Consider the following 17,529-nt stretch of genomic DNA (forward strand, 5'->3'; position numbering starts at 1 on the left):
CTGTTTTTGTGTATTGTCCCCACCACTTTTTTTTTTAACTATAATTTTTATTTAAATAAGACACAGGAACTTCTATACCGAAAAAAAAAATACAAAACAAAAGCCACACATTTCCTTGTGTAAAGCAATATTGTGTGATAACTTGAATACTGTTCAGCACAGTGGCTAGAAATAACAGTACAACTATGTACAAAACTTTAAACAATATTTGACAAATTTCTACAGCTGGATGTAGAATACAATTAAGATAAACAACTGCTGGGAAATTTACATGGCAAAGCATTAACTTTAACACATTTGGTTCAAAACCTCCAATTCTGCTAAGAACAAATATGCATTTTAATTAATATTTAGTTTCTCATGGAAAAAATATAAAGAACATGTAATGGCATTGCAAATATTGTACAGAGTTCAGCACTGATCTAAAAACCACTCATCATATCCCCTGGTAACCTAACACCAATAACTGAGACTACAATTTCTTATCTGGACATAGCCAGAGCATAAAAAGGTCATCATACTGCAATGTTAGTCTAGAAAGAAAAATATTAAAAGGAATCGATACTTACATCATCAGTATTTTCTCCCCTTTATCTTCAGTCTATAAAATATATAGTGTTTTCACCTAGGCCTGAGATTAGTAGGGTTAAAGATGGCTGCTGTGTTTCAATAAGCTTTTTCACATGAAAATGGTTAGTGACAGACCTCTCTCCTCCTACTTTTTCTGCAAGGGGAGTCAAAAACAGTGGATGTTTTATAGGCTGTGAATTCCACCTTGTAAAACAGCATTAACAAAAACTCAGTAATAAGACAGACCTCTCTCCTTCTACATTTTCTGCAAGGGGAGTCAAAAAACAGTGGATGTTTTATAGGCTGTGAATTCCACCTTGTAAAACAGCATTAACAAAAACTCAGTAATAAAAAGGAAGCAATGCTTTATCTCCAAAAAAAGCACATATCTAGTGAGTAGTTACTGGTGGCTCACTCTCATCCCCCTCCAATCTCATCTTCAAAAGCAGAAAAAAACATAAAAGAGCATGTTTAAATGCTCCTAGTAGCTGCAGGCTACTAATCTCTTCAATTCCTGGAAATGGTGAACCTTATTCTCTTAGGAGCAGACAGCATACACGCAGTTCCACTGAGCTGAAAGCAATGGAGCAAGAACATCAAGTTTATTTTGCCTTTGGGGTCCTCTTTGTATCACAGGAAATTATCTCTGAAAGCAATGCTCCTCTTTTTCCAGTACAACAGAAGAGTGCCACAAACCCAATCTCGCCATGTACTATTTTGAGACAGTGTCCAGCCTGCAAAACCAGGATTATTTTACATGGATTTTTCTTTTATTTACACTTAAGGAGGGGGGAAAACACACTTTTACACACACAGCTTAAGTAACTGAAAGTTATGGGAGAAGCTTTAAGTAACATGAACTTAAAACTATTGTTTTCCCCACCCCTCTCAGAACACCCACTTGCTACTTCTGGACTTTCATCCAAACACAATTACTACATAAATAAAATGCTGCTCATCTAACACTGCTCAACAAAATGTGAAAACCTATTTCCAACCAGCAAATGAATGAACATTTCCAAAAGAGAAACTAAACATTAATTTGACTTTTAGACGGTAACAGTAGCATTTCACATCCTTAACTGCCAACAAAAACCATGAGAGGAAATCCCCAATCACCCCCCCACCCCCCTGCGAAACCTATAAGAATTTCTGTCCTTTAACAAAAACATTCTTGTCTTTCAAAATCCTCTCACACACAATGTGGAATGTTTCTCATGTACAGCCTAGTACTGAACACTTTATTTGCAACAGTTTAACAGTCATTAACTGAGCAACACCTGAAACCTTTAAATGCCACAATTTTACACCTATTGAAATGACAGTAAATGCAACAGTTGTTTTACTTGTAAGCACATGACAAAGTGATATACATCACAGATTTGCTGGTTCTCCTCATGTTCACCCACGTCCAGGCTCATCATTCACCTGGATCTGAATGCACTTATTCCAAGAAAGTGGAATGTAATGAGGAAATATAATGCATAAAACAAGGAAAGGCAAAAGAGTGATGTTCCCTCTTTAGCTTTGTAGCTGTAAAATATTTTTATTCCAATATGATATACATTCCAAGTTACCTGAGTTTACACTTCAAGAGAAGTACCTGAAGCTAGGCCATAGGGTGGGCACTGTGCAACTGCTGTGGCCATTTTTTTTTTTTTTTTTGCATTGTGTGTATTACAGAAGTTAGAAACATAAACACCTGGATCAATTGTAAACATAATCCTGAAGTACAGTATTTTCCATAGGACACAACACAGCAAGACATTTTCTATTCAGACAGGCAACATTTTTTTTATATATAGAGAGAGCTTATTTATACTGTAGAATTTGAAACAGAACACAGAACACAGTACTAATCTGGTCAAACGTACTATGAAATGCATAGTCTCCACTTAAGACGTTTAATGTAATATGGATTCTGCAGGCATTACTGCTTTCTCACAAAAAAATGCCGAATATGGATTCTGTCCCTGCCAAGAACAGTGTTGAGATATTTTTTGAATGCTGCTAAGTATTCCATGGTGTTCTGAAAGGTTGCCACCTCATGCAGATGTTTCTGGACTAGAGTCTTCTCACTCCTTGTCTGGGGCAGAGGCCTGCTCCACCTTGCTCTAGATGAACACGTAGCTCTGAGGAGAGGAATGCTCTTCAGTCTGAATCTCCTGCAGAAGCGGCTGCTGCTGCTGGGACGGCTGCTGTACCGGGGTCTCTGGGGAGTCCATTGTGCTGGTGTCATCTGACAGAGATGAGAAAGAGACCCGAGACGAAAGCTGCTCAACAGTCAGGGTGCTCAAACCTGTGCTTTGACTAGAGTTAGGAGAGTTCTTCAGCGTCAGGTCTGAAGCGGGAAGGAGGGGGCCCAGAAGTTTTACAGGACAGAAAGCTGATCCGGTTGGGATGAAATTAACCTTGTTTTTGTCAGGACATGAAAAGAGAGGGGCTGAGACAGGCTGACGAGACCTACAACGAGAAAAAAGATTATATATCTGGCCAGCTGAGATGTTCTCCACATCATGAACTTTGTGATTCTATACATTGCTAAAATGTGAATGACAAGGAATGGGATTAATTGGACAGAGGGGCAAACATCTTCCATATTGGTAGTCAGCTAACTGATCCACAGCATTAAAAATAGTACCATCACAAAAAATGACCTGGTAATTACTGGACAAACATGCAACTTCCAGCACGAAAAATCTGCAGTACATATGCACATGAAAAAATGCCACGATTAATTTAGAATGGCACAAATTCTTCTTTGATAAGCGATGCAGCAACAACACATTTAGTCATTTTAAATTCCTTTGAAGACCTCCACAAAACAGACCTCTAATTTCCCATATTCCATAATTTGTCTGGAGGCTTTTTCCACAATCCAGCATTGCTCCCTTTACCACCCAGAAGGCAACGAATGTTGCTAGAGCAAGAAACATCCCCTCCTTAATTCTTTCATCCACAGGAGCTTAGCATGCAACCTCAACAGCATGTGCTGTGCTCAAATACTGCTGGGTCTAGGGAAAAAAGACATGATGTCCAAGATTTTAATTTCCAATTTCTTGCTCAGCAAAAATATTGAGCAAAGTCTATGCTGTAAGCATACTACCATCTACAAACACTTTTCATACGTTTCATTCCATTTTCTATGTTTTATACACATCAAAATGCAACCTATGCTTGAAACGGATAATTATGAAAAGGGGAGTTTTTGCTTAAGCCACGAAAACTTAAAATGTTAAAAAAATACATGGAAAGAGATTTATATAAGTGCTTAGGAAATTAATGTACCTTATCTTTCCTGCTTGGATTTTTGTTGCCTTTTGTAAACGCACAAAAAGAGGTAAAAGACTCCATTTTCTCTTCACACCAATGTAAACACTTGAACTTCTCTCTTGCACAAACTATAAGAATAGTTTGCTCCTGAAAAACCCATCAGCTGGAATAGTTTATTCATCTGCAGTTGAATAGGCTCAGTAAACAGGTTTACTGCTTTGCAGATACCAGCTGATATAAAAGGCATTACTTACGACATTTCCTCAAAGACCTTCACTCGCTCACATCCCTCTGGGGGCTCTCGTTTGAACATGTAGCTGTTGTTTGGTTTGGGAGATGAGGCATACTTGGGCAACGGTGAGCTACTCCCACTGTCTGAAAATTTAAAGCAGTTATATTACTAGAGATTGAGAGTGCTTTTTAATTAAATTCGATTTCCAAACAAGATGCCTTTTTTCACAATTTAGCCACTGCGCTGGTTTGCTGCTACCACAACACTTCCTTTATTGCAGGCTACTTCTAACACCCTTGTATAGCACATTTCTTCTGAGTAACAGCTTCGGTGCAGCAGCAATCTATTGTATAACAACACGTAACAGGAGGATATTTTTATCCAGAACACTGCAGTTGGAACAAAGCAGAGCTGTGATCCTGGAAACAAATACATTCTTTATTACATAGTTCAAAAACCATAAATGAACAAGGCAATATGCATAATACATGCAGAAGAATTATGAGTGGTAATGATAAAACACTTTCTCACTGTATAAACAGCGTATACAACTAGTATCTTATTTTAAAACCTAAGTCTTCACTGGAATATTGATCTCATTAGTCTCATGAAAGCTCAGAAGTTGGAATGAAACAAAACCCATTAGTAACACAGGTACTGCTACCTCATCATTACAGTGTCTTATCTTACTTGCTTCACTTGCTTGTGAAGTTGCTTTAGTATCCAGAATAAAACTTCTACAATTTAATTCTCACTACTGGCTATATCATACAGGTAGTCTTCATAACTCCACCTGTCTATTTTAGCAAGACACACTTAGAATTAAAGGTGTGAAGATCTAGGACAAAAGGTACTTCTCAGAAAGTATGAGAGAAGGCTCAAGTCTGATAATGACAGAAACACGAAGGCTGAAGTATTAAGACTATGAAATGGCTCACTTTAAAAACTGTCACACTGACAACATGACAGTAAATGCATTAAGGAAATACAGTAGGTACAGAAATAGTTATCCACAGAATTTTCCACAAAAAATTAGCTTTCTGCACTGGCTTCTGCCTTTTCAAAGTGCAACATCACTCCCAAGGTAGTATTATTGCTCCCCTATTCCCTGCTTAGGATTACAATTAAAAAATGAAATAGCAAAATTAACAAGGACCCACCAACTTACAAATACACCTTAACTGGGGAGAAAGAGCTGCTCTTGCTTTAGCTCTTTTGAAGTCTTTCCACTAATGTGGAGCACATTATTTTTAACTCAAGTTTTAACCTTTGTTTACTTTCCTGTTGTGCGTGTGTGTTGCCCTTTCAGCTATCCAAGCTTCAAGCACTATGATTTAACTTCACCAAAGTGGACAGATTTGTCTTTAACAGCTTGCAAAGAGTAACTACACAAACTATTATATCACCATGACTCAAATACTAAGGCTAATCATTAGATGTTTTGAAACATTTCTGCTTCCTCTTACAAGAAGAAACAAATCAATTCAAATGTCACACTTTCCTTTGAAGATGTTACGAAAGATATGAGACAAAAATAATGTTGCAGTGAACCTCAGTAGCCTATTGATTATTCAGCTCTTTCCTGCTGTAGAATGAATACAGAACTTCTATTTACAGAATTTCTGGTGTTAACTACGAAGGCAGAAAATGCTTAGAGACGATACAGATATTTGCCAAGCTGGGAGTATGATGGTCCTGTTGGCATCCTTCCACTGTTGGCCTACACCACTCATTCCAAACACAGAAATCATTAACAGAACCCAGACAGTTTGTTTCCTCCTGCTAATATTTAAAATTGAACATCCAAGTTTCTATTTAAAAAATTAGAGACATAAAATGTACTACTGTTCATTCCACTGAAGAGTGGAAAACCATGGCAGTACATCCAAGGGAAGAATCAAACAAAATTCAAAGTTAAGTCAGTTCTTGGAAGATTTAAGAGTCTTGTCTACTAGCCAGTTCAGCTTTCAGTCAAGTTTTTGGTTTAGTTAGCCCTGCCTGGCTGAAACTTTCTACGTGAGACAGCTGCTAAACACGTATTTCTCTTTACCCTCCCTGCTTTTAAAGCTTACAAAGTTGTTCGATTTTCATTTTGCCCAAATGCATGGCACGCGCTATTTTGAGAACGCGTGCGGTTGTGAGGAGACCCACACGTACAAGCCGGGCCTTGCGGGAGAGCAGAAGGGACTGGGAACACAGGCCATGAGTGAAACGGCAAGAGGTGGAATTCACAGCTTAAGCCAGTCCCCACTTGTGCATCCTGTGAGCTCTGCAGCGCTGAACTGTCCTGTCATTAATCCCTGACGGCACAGCAGATCCATGTGTGCTGTCCCAGGGTTTCAGTGTGCGTTCGCTGCCCTCCGAGGCCACCAGGCCGAGCCCTCAGCTCCCTCCAGCAGGGGGCGCCCTGCCGGCGTGTCCCATCCTGCTCCACTCCATCCCATCCCGCTCCATCCCATCCCATCCTGCTCCATTCCATTCTGCCCCATTCCGCTCCATTCCATCCCATCCCGCTCCATTCCATCCCGTCCCATTCCATCCCATCCCATTCCATTCCGCTCCATCCCATCCCATCCTGCTCCATTCCGCTCCATCCCATCCCATCCTGCTCCATTCCGCTCCATTCCATCCCATCCCATCCCGCTTCATTCCATCCCATCCCGCTCCAGTCCATCCCATCCCGCTCCAGTCCATCCCACTGACAGTGACTGATCCTGGAATCTTTAAAGGGAGTTCCGCTGCCACAAACGCACAGCAGACAATACATGGCCTTATCACATGGAATTTCTGGATGCATATTTAAAACACATATATTCTGTTATCAAGAAAACATTTTAAGACTGTAATGAAAACACTAACAATACTATTTTAACCTTAATACAGGATATCGTATCTTGCACATATTAGAACAAAAGAGGGTAACTAAAAAACAATCTGTAGAACAGTTTTTTGAGTGACTATACTTTACCAAGAAAATCTGCCAGTAAGCCTTGGCATTACTTTTGATAGGTTCAAAAATAACTAATAAGACCATCCAAAGACTCCACTAGCTACTTTCCTTTAAAGAACTATGAATCAGATACCCAGAATTTAACAAGCATCTTCACAAACATGTTACTTGGAAGAGCCTGCTAGCAACAGTGGGACTACTAAATGCTACCTAAACCAAAACCCCTGAAAAACAGGGTATACAATCTGTATTTGTAGAAAGAAATCCTTCCAGATTGCATCTGCTTATACCTTCAGATGCCTTTGAATTTCACCTCTGTCACAGGTGCTGAGGATGCTATGTAGGACTCTGAATTAGTTTTATACACCAGAGTATCACAAAACAGAACTAGTGAAACCAGTAGTTTTAATACGAAATCATAAAGCCAGGTGCCATGAAAACACATTCTTTCCCAACCCTTCCTTGTCTGCTCTAATCAATACTGTGAAGTATCACTGCTCTGTTCAGAGTAATACCGTGGGCCTCTTCTGAAAATCAGCTTTCACTTGCTTTGTAAAAATTCTATTATTTAACAGCTTCTTTCAGAAAGGTAAACCCAACAGTTGATAGAGCCCAAAGGGCAGCTGGGAGGGCCTCGGGCCAAAGCACAGCTTTGCACAAAAAGTAAAAGATGCTTCAGGAATGTAAAGCAGTAAAGCAGTGCTGTGTCTGTGCAGAGCATTGGCTCCTCTCACTAAGTCTCTTAGTCAAACTAACCTTCCTTTTTTATTCAGTAACACACCCCACAATCATTAGTAACACCAATAACTCCACTTTTTAATGGCAAAGACAAGTTATTTTCATCAAGAGGAAAACTAAACCTTTAAAAAAGTAACAAGAAAACGTCGCCAAAATCTACATTTAGTTACACAATGTGTATTTCCAAACTTAACAGGCCTCACAAAAAACCCTGATGGTTTTATTCTAGCTCACAAAAGCTTTTAAAATGCAGGTGTGAAAACCTTCCTAAGTTTTTATTGTACAGAGCAATTAACAGCCACAACAAATGTAATAAACTGTCTCTCAAACTTGCTATTCTGTTGTAATTTCCAGCCATATCGCTCATTTCTCTACTATTTAATGATTTTGAAGCAACATTCTAATTCAGAACAACCAGCCTGTAGTATTTGGATGATGTGAGAGCAAAAAGCACCTTTCTGACTATACTATACTATTAAAACCTCTGAAAAAATTACTTTCTTTTGGAAAACTGCTACATGTTTTCCTAGTTTTCACCCTGCCCTTAAAAAATTAAGTTGTGATGAGAAGTTCAAGGTTTTATCTTTCATATGCACAGTATTATGTATCTTACTTAAACCAAGTTTAAAATGCCATTATGATGACTTGAAAACCTGGCTGTTTATTATCATCACCTACACACTTCTCCTGGAGAAGACTTTTGATGCAAGCCTAGCATTAAAGCCAGTCTTAAAACCAAAATCCACAAATAAGTATCTACTCATAAATTTCACTCCAGTCAGCTGTTCAAAAAATCCAAGGCAAGAGATAAAAAGCCTTGAAAAGCATTAAAAAGGCTAGATGCACTATTTCAAACTGTCTTCACTCGCTACTGCCAATAAATGTACCACTGAAAATTCCCATTACTGTGATAACAGAGTACTGACTGCAGAAGAAATTATTCATTTCCTTGCTTTTTAACTTCTATTTGTTATCAGGACATATATGAACCAATTTACCTGTCAAGATGGTTTTTTGTGTGCTAATACTTTAGCAGATGTTTCTATAGTGATTCAGTCTCGACAACATATTAATAATCACATGCATAGTATAAGAAAGAGGAGTATGGTGGGGGCAAGCTAATAACACTGCTATTTTTGGAGCATAGCCAACTCTCATGTTGAGCTAAGACTTTTACTTTAATGTGGTTAACTTGCACACTTGCACACATCGATCCCCAGTTCAGGATTTGGGCAGATGGATTTGTTTTCCACTATTTCCTTTTAAATCCAAGATGTGGAAAAAAATACTTTTCAGAAATCAAGAAAAGCTAGTGTTTCTCTTGTTGACTTCCCCAATCCTATTCCCAAATTACTTTAACTCTAAATAAACAGACAGTATTTACAAAAAAATGTTTAATCTTATTTACACTTCAAAACTCTGCCATCTTTAGCTCATTGGTAAATAAATATATGCTAAATCTTAGAAGTTTTCATTTCCTCTGTGAAACTTACTCCTCTTAGCTTACATGATTTACCCAAATCCTACATCCTCCATACTGAGTCCATGTTTCAGCTAGCTGACCAGAAGCACAAGGGTAATTTTATTAGTAAACAGTTGTCAAAAAAGCCACAGTCACTGGTGCCTACAGCCTCATAGTCTGTAGTCTGTCAGTAACTCAGTTACTGAAACTCCAGTTGTACTCCCACTATAAAACCAAACAACATTTTACAGACTTCGGAAAAAAATGCAGAATATTGATAAATGCATAAATTATTCAGAATTTTTTAGCTGTTATGCAGCACACACGGAGAATTACCCTCCACCAGATTGTTCAAACAGGTATCTGAGCTCCTCACCAAACAGCTTCTAGTAGAATATAAGAGTTCAGAAGCAGAGTTCTTTTAAAAGCAGTCCAAAACTTCATCACCATTTTCAACAGCAAGCAAATCACCTATGATAAATACACAGTCTACCACAAACCTTCCTGAAAGCTTTCTTAAATGTAAACATGTTACAGTCTGAATTCTTCACATTAGAATCTTCATAAATAGGTAACTGTTTGCTGTGCTCCTCTGACGTATTTATGGAAGATGTTTGTGAAGTTTCACAAACAAGAGGGAAAAAGATATGTAAACAAACAAAACCAACTTTCAGATAAATCCTCAATCCCTCCACAACCATCAAACAAAAACAAAAACTGATGTAATGAGTAAAATGAAGGTAGTTGTAAAAGCATGACATCACATGCCTCCCATAGGTAAAGGCAGGCCATTCTACTCTCACCTTTATCACGGTCATAGAGCAAATCTTCTGTTGAACAGGGACTCCCATCCTGAGATTCAGGAGGGCAAAAGGGAGAGACACACGGTGAGTGACTGCTGCAGCTACTGCTGCGCTCCTGGACAGACGGGGTCTGCGTGTCAATGCTGCGGGTACTGCTGCTACGATAGTGAGCAGGCAACGGCGCCCTCCGACCGTCAGGGATATCCAAAGGCTGCAAGACAAACAAGCAAATGCAGAGAAATGATCAAACTCACAAGCAATGGCAGCCTGTAGTACCCCTAAGCGAAGGCCTTAAGAAGAACAAACATGGCAATTGAGAAAAAACAGGGAGATCTCACACAAGAAAATAATGCCGTGTACAATGGTACAACATACATTAATTACACCGAGTACTGGGGCAACGTGCACACGTTCCTATGTAAAGTTAACATCCACAATTCAGCACATGCCAGTGTTATGTTTTTATGGTTTTTACAGTAGTTAAAAAGCAAACCTCCCTCACTAATTATATGTAGTACTACAATTTTCAATAAAGGTCACTGCTATTATAATACAAAAACAAGTACCCCGACAGAGATCACATTTGGATAAAAGGGAAAGTAGAAAATGTCAAATACAATGCCTTACTATTGCCATAACAACCAACTGAATTACAATTATAAAACAAAACCATCCAAGTTTTGCTAGTAAGTTGCAATTCTCCAGCACACTCCTACATTCCATCCTTCTACAGATGATGCACACACGCAGGCTTGTAACAAGACTCACAAGCTTTGTCTTGAGCCAAAGCTAGTAAGCTCTACCTGCCTGTATCAGCCTAGCTGGCACTGGCCAGAGTGATGCTGCATCCATTCTGCAACGTGTTCACAGCAGTCAACTGGCATACTCTATTTATTTGTCCTTCCCAATGGGAAATTAGTATTTTAATAAAGACAGTGCTGCTTAAAAAGTAAGAAACCAAGTGGGAATTAGAGTCTTGCTTAGAAGCAAAGGGGAAAAAAATGTCTGCAAGACTTAAAAAATTTTTATTCTCACTTCAGTGAGAACTGGGTCCAAACCATAAAGAACAGCTTAAATGTTCTAGCCACAAAAAATTAATGTCTTTTTCCTTCTCACTTCAAGTGAACATTTTTATTTTATTGCCTCTCTTCCACATATATTCCAAAACTGTAACAGCTTGTTCCAGAGCCTTAAATTCAACCAAACACTTTTGCTAGCAATGAGGACATGACACCTATTGGCTGAGTATCACATTCTCCCTTTTTCAGCAACAGTCTATCCAGAAAACCACCACATATTACACAAAGAGGCAGACATAGCAGAACAGGAAGATAATTTTCTTCTTATGAGTCTTCCAGTTAATACCATTTCATATTTCAAATAAGAGCAAAGAAACACACTATAGAGAGAACATTACAGTTGCCGTAAGGTTTGGGCACAGCTGTGTGGTCTGTTCCAACAGCTCAGTTCACATTGCATATGCGTTACAACATGACTTGGTGTTCCAGTCCCATCACCCCCAACAGGCCCTGACTCATTCAATGCTCAAGACAGACCTGCAGCTCTGTAGCATTTGTTACACAGGCAGAAGAGAGAAAACAAGACTGAAGCTGTAGAAAGAAAAAAATAAAAAGACCCCCACCACCAAAAAAGCCCCCCAAAAAACCCCTCCCAAAAACTGCCATACAAAACAGCATTTTTATTTCTCTCTCTGCCACAAAAATTCTGTGAGGTGTCAGGGAATCAGCTGAACAAACCTCTGTCTTTTACAGGATCTCTTCTGGATGCCCAGTTTATATGGGTCTGATTTGTAAGTCCTCTGCATTAACAGATGCAGAAAGGGACTATAGGAGATGCATTGTGAACTCCTAAAATGGAATGCAACATCCTGAGTTACCTGAACAACCACACTATAGAACCCTGATGGATTTGCTTCCCCATCCATAGAGTGTAAATAATACCATCTTTCTTCTCACATAACTGTGATGTAAAGCAAACAAAATTTTGGACATGCTGCTATTATAAAGAAGAAAAATCTCAGGCAAAAATTCAGATTTCTCACTTCAAAATGAAGTGTAACACTAAGCATGAGGACACAAATCTAAGGAGGAAAAGGGAAAAACACCAAACAGCTGCTCATTAAAGGCATACACTATAGTCTATGTAACAGGTAAAATGAGGATTCCAGGGAGAGGAAAAAACCAGCACGTGATCACATAATTAAAGACTTCAGCATAACACAGATGTTCTTCCACACCTGGAGGAACAATGTAGTCTCCGGCAGTCAGGAAGTATATCCCACATCACATATTTCAATCTCCCCTGAACTAAAGCCTGAGGTACAAAAATAATCCATACTTTTAGACACATATCTAAATATATACACAAGCAGAAAAAGCTAAATATTTATCATTCTTTACAAGTGCCTTAACACCTATTAGGCATAAAAATGCCAGTTAATATCTCAGATTACTGTATTCTTGTATTTATCTTTCCCTCATTGCTGACAAGTGGAAAAATCTCCATGAAAATATCAACTAGAAGTATTTAGCTTTATGTATAAAGCCTGATCAATGTAAAAAATCACTTTTGAAGTTACTTGCTATGAGTCATGCCTGAACTATTCTAAAACTGAAGTTCTCACAACCTTACAAGATAACAAAGAGGGTAACTAATTTGGTACAGCTGCTATTACTTCCCATAATGCCCAATGCATGGAAAACAAATAGAAATTACTGCATTCTATACGCTTTTTCATGAGGGTTTTTTTTCCAAGTATGTCCAGTCATATTTTAACCTTATACCAAATGCATTCTGACAGGAAACTTGTCCATCCCTACTGGATGTGTGTTCCTGGACACAGTTACATACTGCTCTCATCTTCCAGCATGGGTATGAAAAAGCTGCATTTGACAACAAGTATGCATTTCTCAATACATTGTTACTGAAAACAAATTGGTGAATGTTAATCTTTCTGCTGGAAAAAACCTCCATAACACTCTACTTAAAAGAATCAGGAATGCTACCAGTCTGTAATAGCATTACCAATGGGAGTCTCCTCACAAGCTGTACATCTGTTTGGGAGGGAACTTCTTCAGAGAAAAGCATTCAATGCTATTGATCTAAAAACTTTCCTCTAGACTGGAACACAAAGGCCAACATAAGAAAGTGCTTCTTCCTGCTGGTGTCAGTGAAGCCATCAATGCAATAGATAAGGTGCAAGTGCAAAAACCATGATGTATCCTGGGAAGGAACACTTAGGAAAAAAAACAGTTTTCAGATGAAGGCTATGAAGAGTTAAGTAAGGATCCTCTGCATCTGTGCAAAATAAAAGAAGTCATTTTATTAAAGGATTAAGTTTCCAGATAGGTATATAAAACCACCTTGCTACCTCCTTCCAGAAGCAACAGAAATCAAACAAGGAACACAGTAATCAGTTAACTACATTGTGTGTGACAATCCCTCAAAATTTATTTATTTCTAATTACTTCTGTATACTTGATAGCTCTGATAGAATGTTTTTCATAACAGGAGGCTTATGAATGTGTCTGTGTTCTGCTACAGGGCACTTTTCATAATTTTCGCTATTGTATTCCAGAAGAGGGAACACCTCTTATCCCCTAATCCCTACAAAAAGTCCATCACCTTATTGTACCTCAGTCTCCAATGATGGTGTTCTGGAATCACAATGGGACAAAGAACAAAAGCCTGCAACAGCCTCACAGAAAGCTGATTCCATCTTACAAGTTATGGCAAGAACAGAGACACACCATCACACCTTGTCAGAGTTAATCAGCAAGTTATAAAGGAAGGAAAATAAAGCCAAGACTTTTGAATAAAGGCATTAGAACATGAATTAGAAGTTTATTAATAAGTTTGAGGTGAAAGAGGTGATTAAGAAGTGGCTCAAAAAGGATGCATTCATTTTACGAAAGCAAAAAGGAAACACCTTCAGCAAAGCAAGATGAATCATGTGAAAAAACACAGTTATGGCTAAACTGCAAATAATGAAATTTTTTTAGAGTTTTGACCACTATGCAATTTCTCTCAACCTTATAGTCCACTGGATTTTTAAAAGGTAATGGCACAAAGACATTACTAATCCTCAACTATCTTCATGAAATACTAAAATAACTGAACAATACATGAGTGGTCAGGTTACTTTTGCTTTTATAACTACAATTTTAACCATCATTAAGATGTTAAAACAAAGTTTAAAAAAAATGTTTCGGAGAAGTAACAGAACTAGATCACCATGAGTAAAGACAGAAGACATATTCCAAAGCAACAAACTACCTTTGACTTTGCTTTTAAAATGGTTTCTAAAAATACAAAATGTTACAGTGAGAAAGAATGGCAGAAAACTGAAAAAAAACCAAACAGGTTCACTAGTTTGGTTTCCTATGTTTTGTCTTTTGTCCAGTGATTCCTAACCTTTAACCCAGCTGCCCCCAGACCCCCAGGCTAAGTTGTTATATTAGGAGAAAGTTCACTGGCAGTAAGATTTGACTAAATTATGATCTTGTTATGATCTTCCATAAGCAAACTGCGATCTTGTAATCTCACAGACAGTGCTAGGAGTCCCACTCTAGGTCCCACAAGACCAGAGTTCACAGAAATTAACAGTTACATAGCAGGAAACAACCCTCTGCCCACAAAGATGGACTTGACTTCAAGGGCAATGTCTGATTTATGACTTTCCTTTGTGTCTGAAGCTCTTGCCAGCTGAATGTTTGGAGGAAGGGTTCATTATTGCCTTGGTTGCGTAAACTCCGAGCACCTCTGGCCCAAAGCCAACAATGCACTTAAGTATGTGCTTAACTGTTTTGCTGGATCACAGTCAGTACATTCAGTAACACAGGAGAGCTCTGCATCCCAAGCAATAAGCTGTTAAAATCCAAGGACAGCATTTACAAGGATGATTTGCCTCATACATAAATGAGATATCCTCCAGCTACAGGAGATTGCAACCCTAGCCATAGCAACATCAACAGTGGCACTACGATACACACTTCTTTTCTACTCTTTGGAGATGCTGCAACAAGGCTTGTTGAGCTGGGCATTCAATCGGCATGTTAGATTTTTTTTCCTTATCCCCCTGGTACAATACCCACCTCTCCTAACGGGATAAGGGATAAAACAGCCTTAGGAAAGAAAACTTAGCATAGAACTACTACTACATTCTTAAGACTGCTTTGTCTACACAACTAGGGGTCTGGAGAAGCCAAGACTACCCCAAAAAATTTAAGTTTACTACTGATATGAAGAACTGCAAATATATAAGATTTCAGAATCTTAAACCTCTGATGGAATTTTTATAGCTTGACTTGTATACTGAATTGCTATTATATGACCATTCATAAGAAAAGCACCTATAACTTGGAGAAGATTAGAAAAAAAACATTGAGTACTTTATTCCATAGTAGAAAATTTTCACTGGTTGTTTAGGAAACAATGGCTGTAAACGAAGTATTCTGCATTTTCAGTGTCATCAAATTCCTCAATGAGAAGTCCAATGCTCCAAAGCAAAGCTGCCCCATTTGTCTGTATTTCCCATACAGAGATGTCCCATGACAGATCACAGAGGTTTCATGGCAGCAAAATGGTCCACATTCAGTTCATGGAAAAAAAAGCATTTAAACCAAAAAGCAGAGCATAGCACTGGAAACTTATATCTTACGCAAGAAAAAGAGTGCAAAATGAAGCAAATATAACAATCTCCTGATCTCTCATTACTTATTAGTGCAGCCTAAAGTGTCTGAATGTTCTAACACCTGTATCTCCCACAAAAACTTGCAAGTTCCCTACAGAAAGGGCATTCTAAACAAAGTAGGTTTGGCCAGAAGCCCTTTAAAAATAAGAAAGAAAACACAAAAACCCACCATGCTAAAACACTGAAACAAAGTTTTCAAACAGTTCTTTGGAGAAAATTATTTGTAATTTCAGCCACAACGAAGGTTCCTCAAGAGGAAAGTTTTCCCTGTGTTTATAGATTACAAAGAGATAACAACCATCAACATGTTACTATACGTTTACCTTGGACACCTCTTCTTTTCCACTGTTCTCCTTAATGAATACTTTTTCCAGTTCAGGGCTTATTCCCTCTACATTGCACGGCACACGTGAAGCAGCTGATTTTGGCACTGAAATGCTTGACAGTGGCATAGGGACAGATCTGGAAATACAAGCCTAGAAGGCAGACAGCAACATGATTTAAACATGGAAAACAGAATAAAGGCAGAAGTCTGAGACCAAAACTAAAACATTACTAAGTAAGAAGGTGTGTATTAATTTTGCCATCTAGAAGATCACCTTTACTTGGTGAATTTAAATAAAAACAAATGCCTGTAGAAATCAAAAGTCAATAAAATCATCTCTGCTTAACTCAAAGAAAAATTATACAATCAAAGCATTCTATGACTTCACTTGGTAATAAGTAGACAGGTGTAAGTTTGTGCCTCTGGAAAGTACAAAGGTTTACACTGCAGGGGTATGGGGAGTGCATGGGGCCCTGATGCTAACTGGGATCCAAAATGTATTTCATAACATTCCTAAAGCTTAATGACTCAACCAAAATATTCACTTAATACACTTTTACTCTCTTTTGGTTGGTTTTAGTGAATGCAAAATAAAGCATTCATTCTGAACCTTTAATTTCATTAGTTGATACCTTTTCAGAACTTTATGTCAAAGGTCTTAAGAGAAATCATCTTGAGTTTAAGAAACAAGCATCCAAGGAAGTACAAATATGATTTTCAGAAAAGATGGTCGAGTGGAGCTCTGTTACAAACAGGAAACATTCCCAAGAGCGCACACATGCCATGCACAGTCAACCTTAAAACCTTCACCTTGGCTACACTGACAGCCATGAACAGTCTCACGTGTCAATCAACATGTTCTCCTCCTCCTCAAAGAATCACAGGATGCTTAAGACAAAATGTAAACATTTTTTAAGTTCTCATCAAGTGAATCTTGCACAATGTGCAGCTCCCAAGGGCAAGTCATTTGCCTGCAAGCATTCTCTGACTGCCAGAACACAGAGCCTGTAGAATTGCTTTATCACAGAACATCTTCCTGAGAAACCAAAATGTCACATGAGCAATGACAAAGTGAGCTCCAAGTACTAAACAAAGTTTCTTCACAGCATATGTCCTAGGTGGGTTTCAATCCATGTCAAAGACTGTCTGCTATGTGACTATAATGGCACAGGTACTTGCAACAGCTTACTTTGAGATGTAAAGCAAAACCCATTTCTATGTCAAATATAGTAGGATCCTTTGTTATAAAGGCTAACAGGTTCAGGAAGAGCATCAAATTCTAACCGCCTTCCTGCATTAGGATTTGACCACAAGATTTTATCCCCATAGAAGGAATGTAAGGAATAAGCCCTCACAGCTCAACCAGCTCATGTAACTAGCTGCTACAGAACACCAGGTAGATATAAAGGTACACAGGAAATACCATGATAGAACCAATATTTCAAATGTTCAAAGAGTGGCCT

The 17,529-nt window shown here is 38.4% G+C and overlaps 1 protein-coding gene across 2 annotated transcripts in view; it reads right to left on the minus strand.

Moving 5' to 3' along the window:
- GLCCI1 (glucocorticoid induced 1) overlaps nucleotides 1-17,529 on the minus strand; it is a 54,015-nt gene continuing 36,486 nt past the window's right edge. For both annotated transcript variants that reach the window (XM_041408474.1, XM_041408473.1), the window contains exons 5-9: nucleotides 16,065-16,217; nucleotides 10,029-10,239; nucleotides 4,098-4,218; nucleotides 817-3,033; nucleotides 1-705 (exon numbers count right to left, since the gene is read on the minus strand). In XM_041408474.1, coding sequence (XP_041264408.1) covers nucleotides 2,685-3,033; nucleotides 4,098-4,218; nucleotides 10,029-10,239; nucleotides 16,065-16,217 — 834 coding nt within the window. In that variant the 3' untranslated portion in view covers nucleotides 1-705; nucleotides 817-2,684. The remainder of the gene's footprint in view (nucleotides 706-816; nucleotides 3,034-4,097; nucleotides 4,219-10,028; nucleotides 10,240-16,064; nucleotides 16,218-17,529) is intronic.

The sequence above is a fragment of the Onychostruthus taczanowskii genome, unplaced genomic scaffold, assembly GCF_017590055.1.
Source record: "Onychostruthus taczanowskii isolate IOZ18803 unplaced genomic scaffold, ASM1759005v1 scaffold3, whole genome shotgun sequence".
NCBI lineage: Eukaryota > Metazoa > Chordata > Aves > Passeriformes > Passeridae > Onychostruthus > Onychostruthus taczanowskii.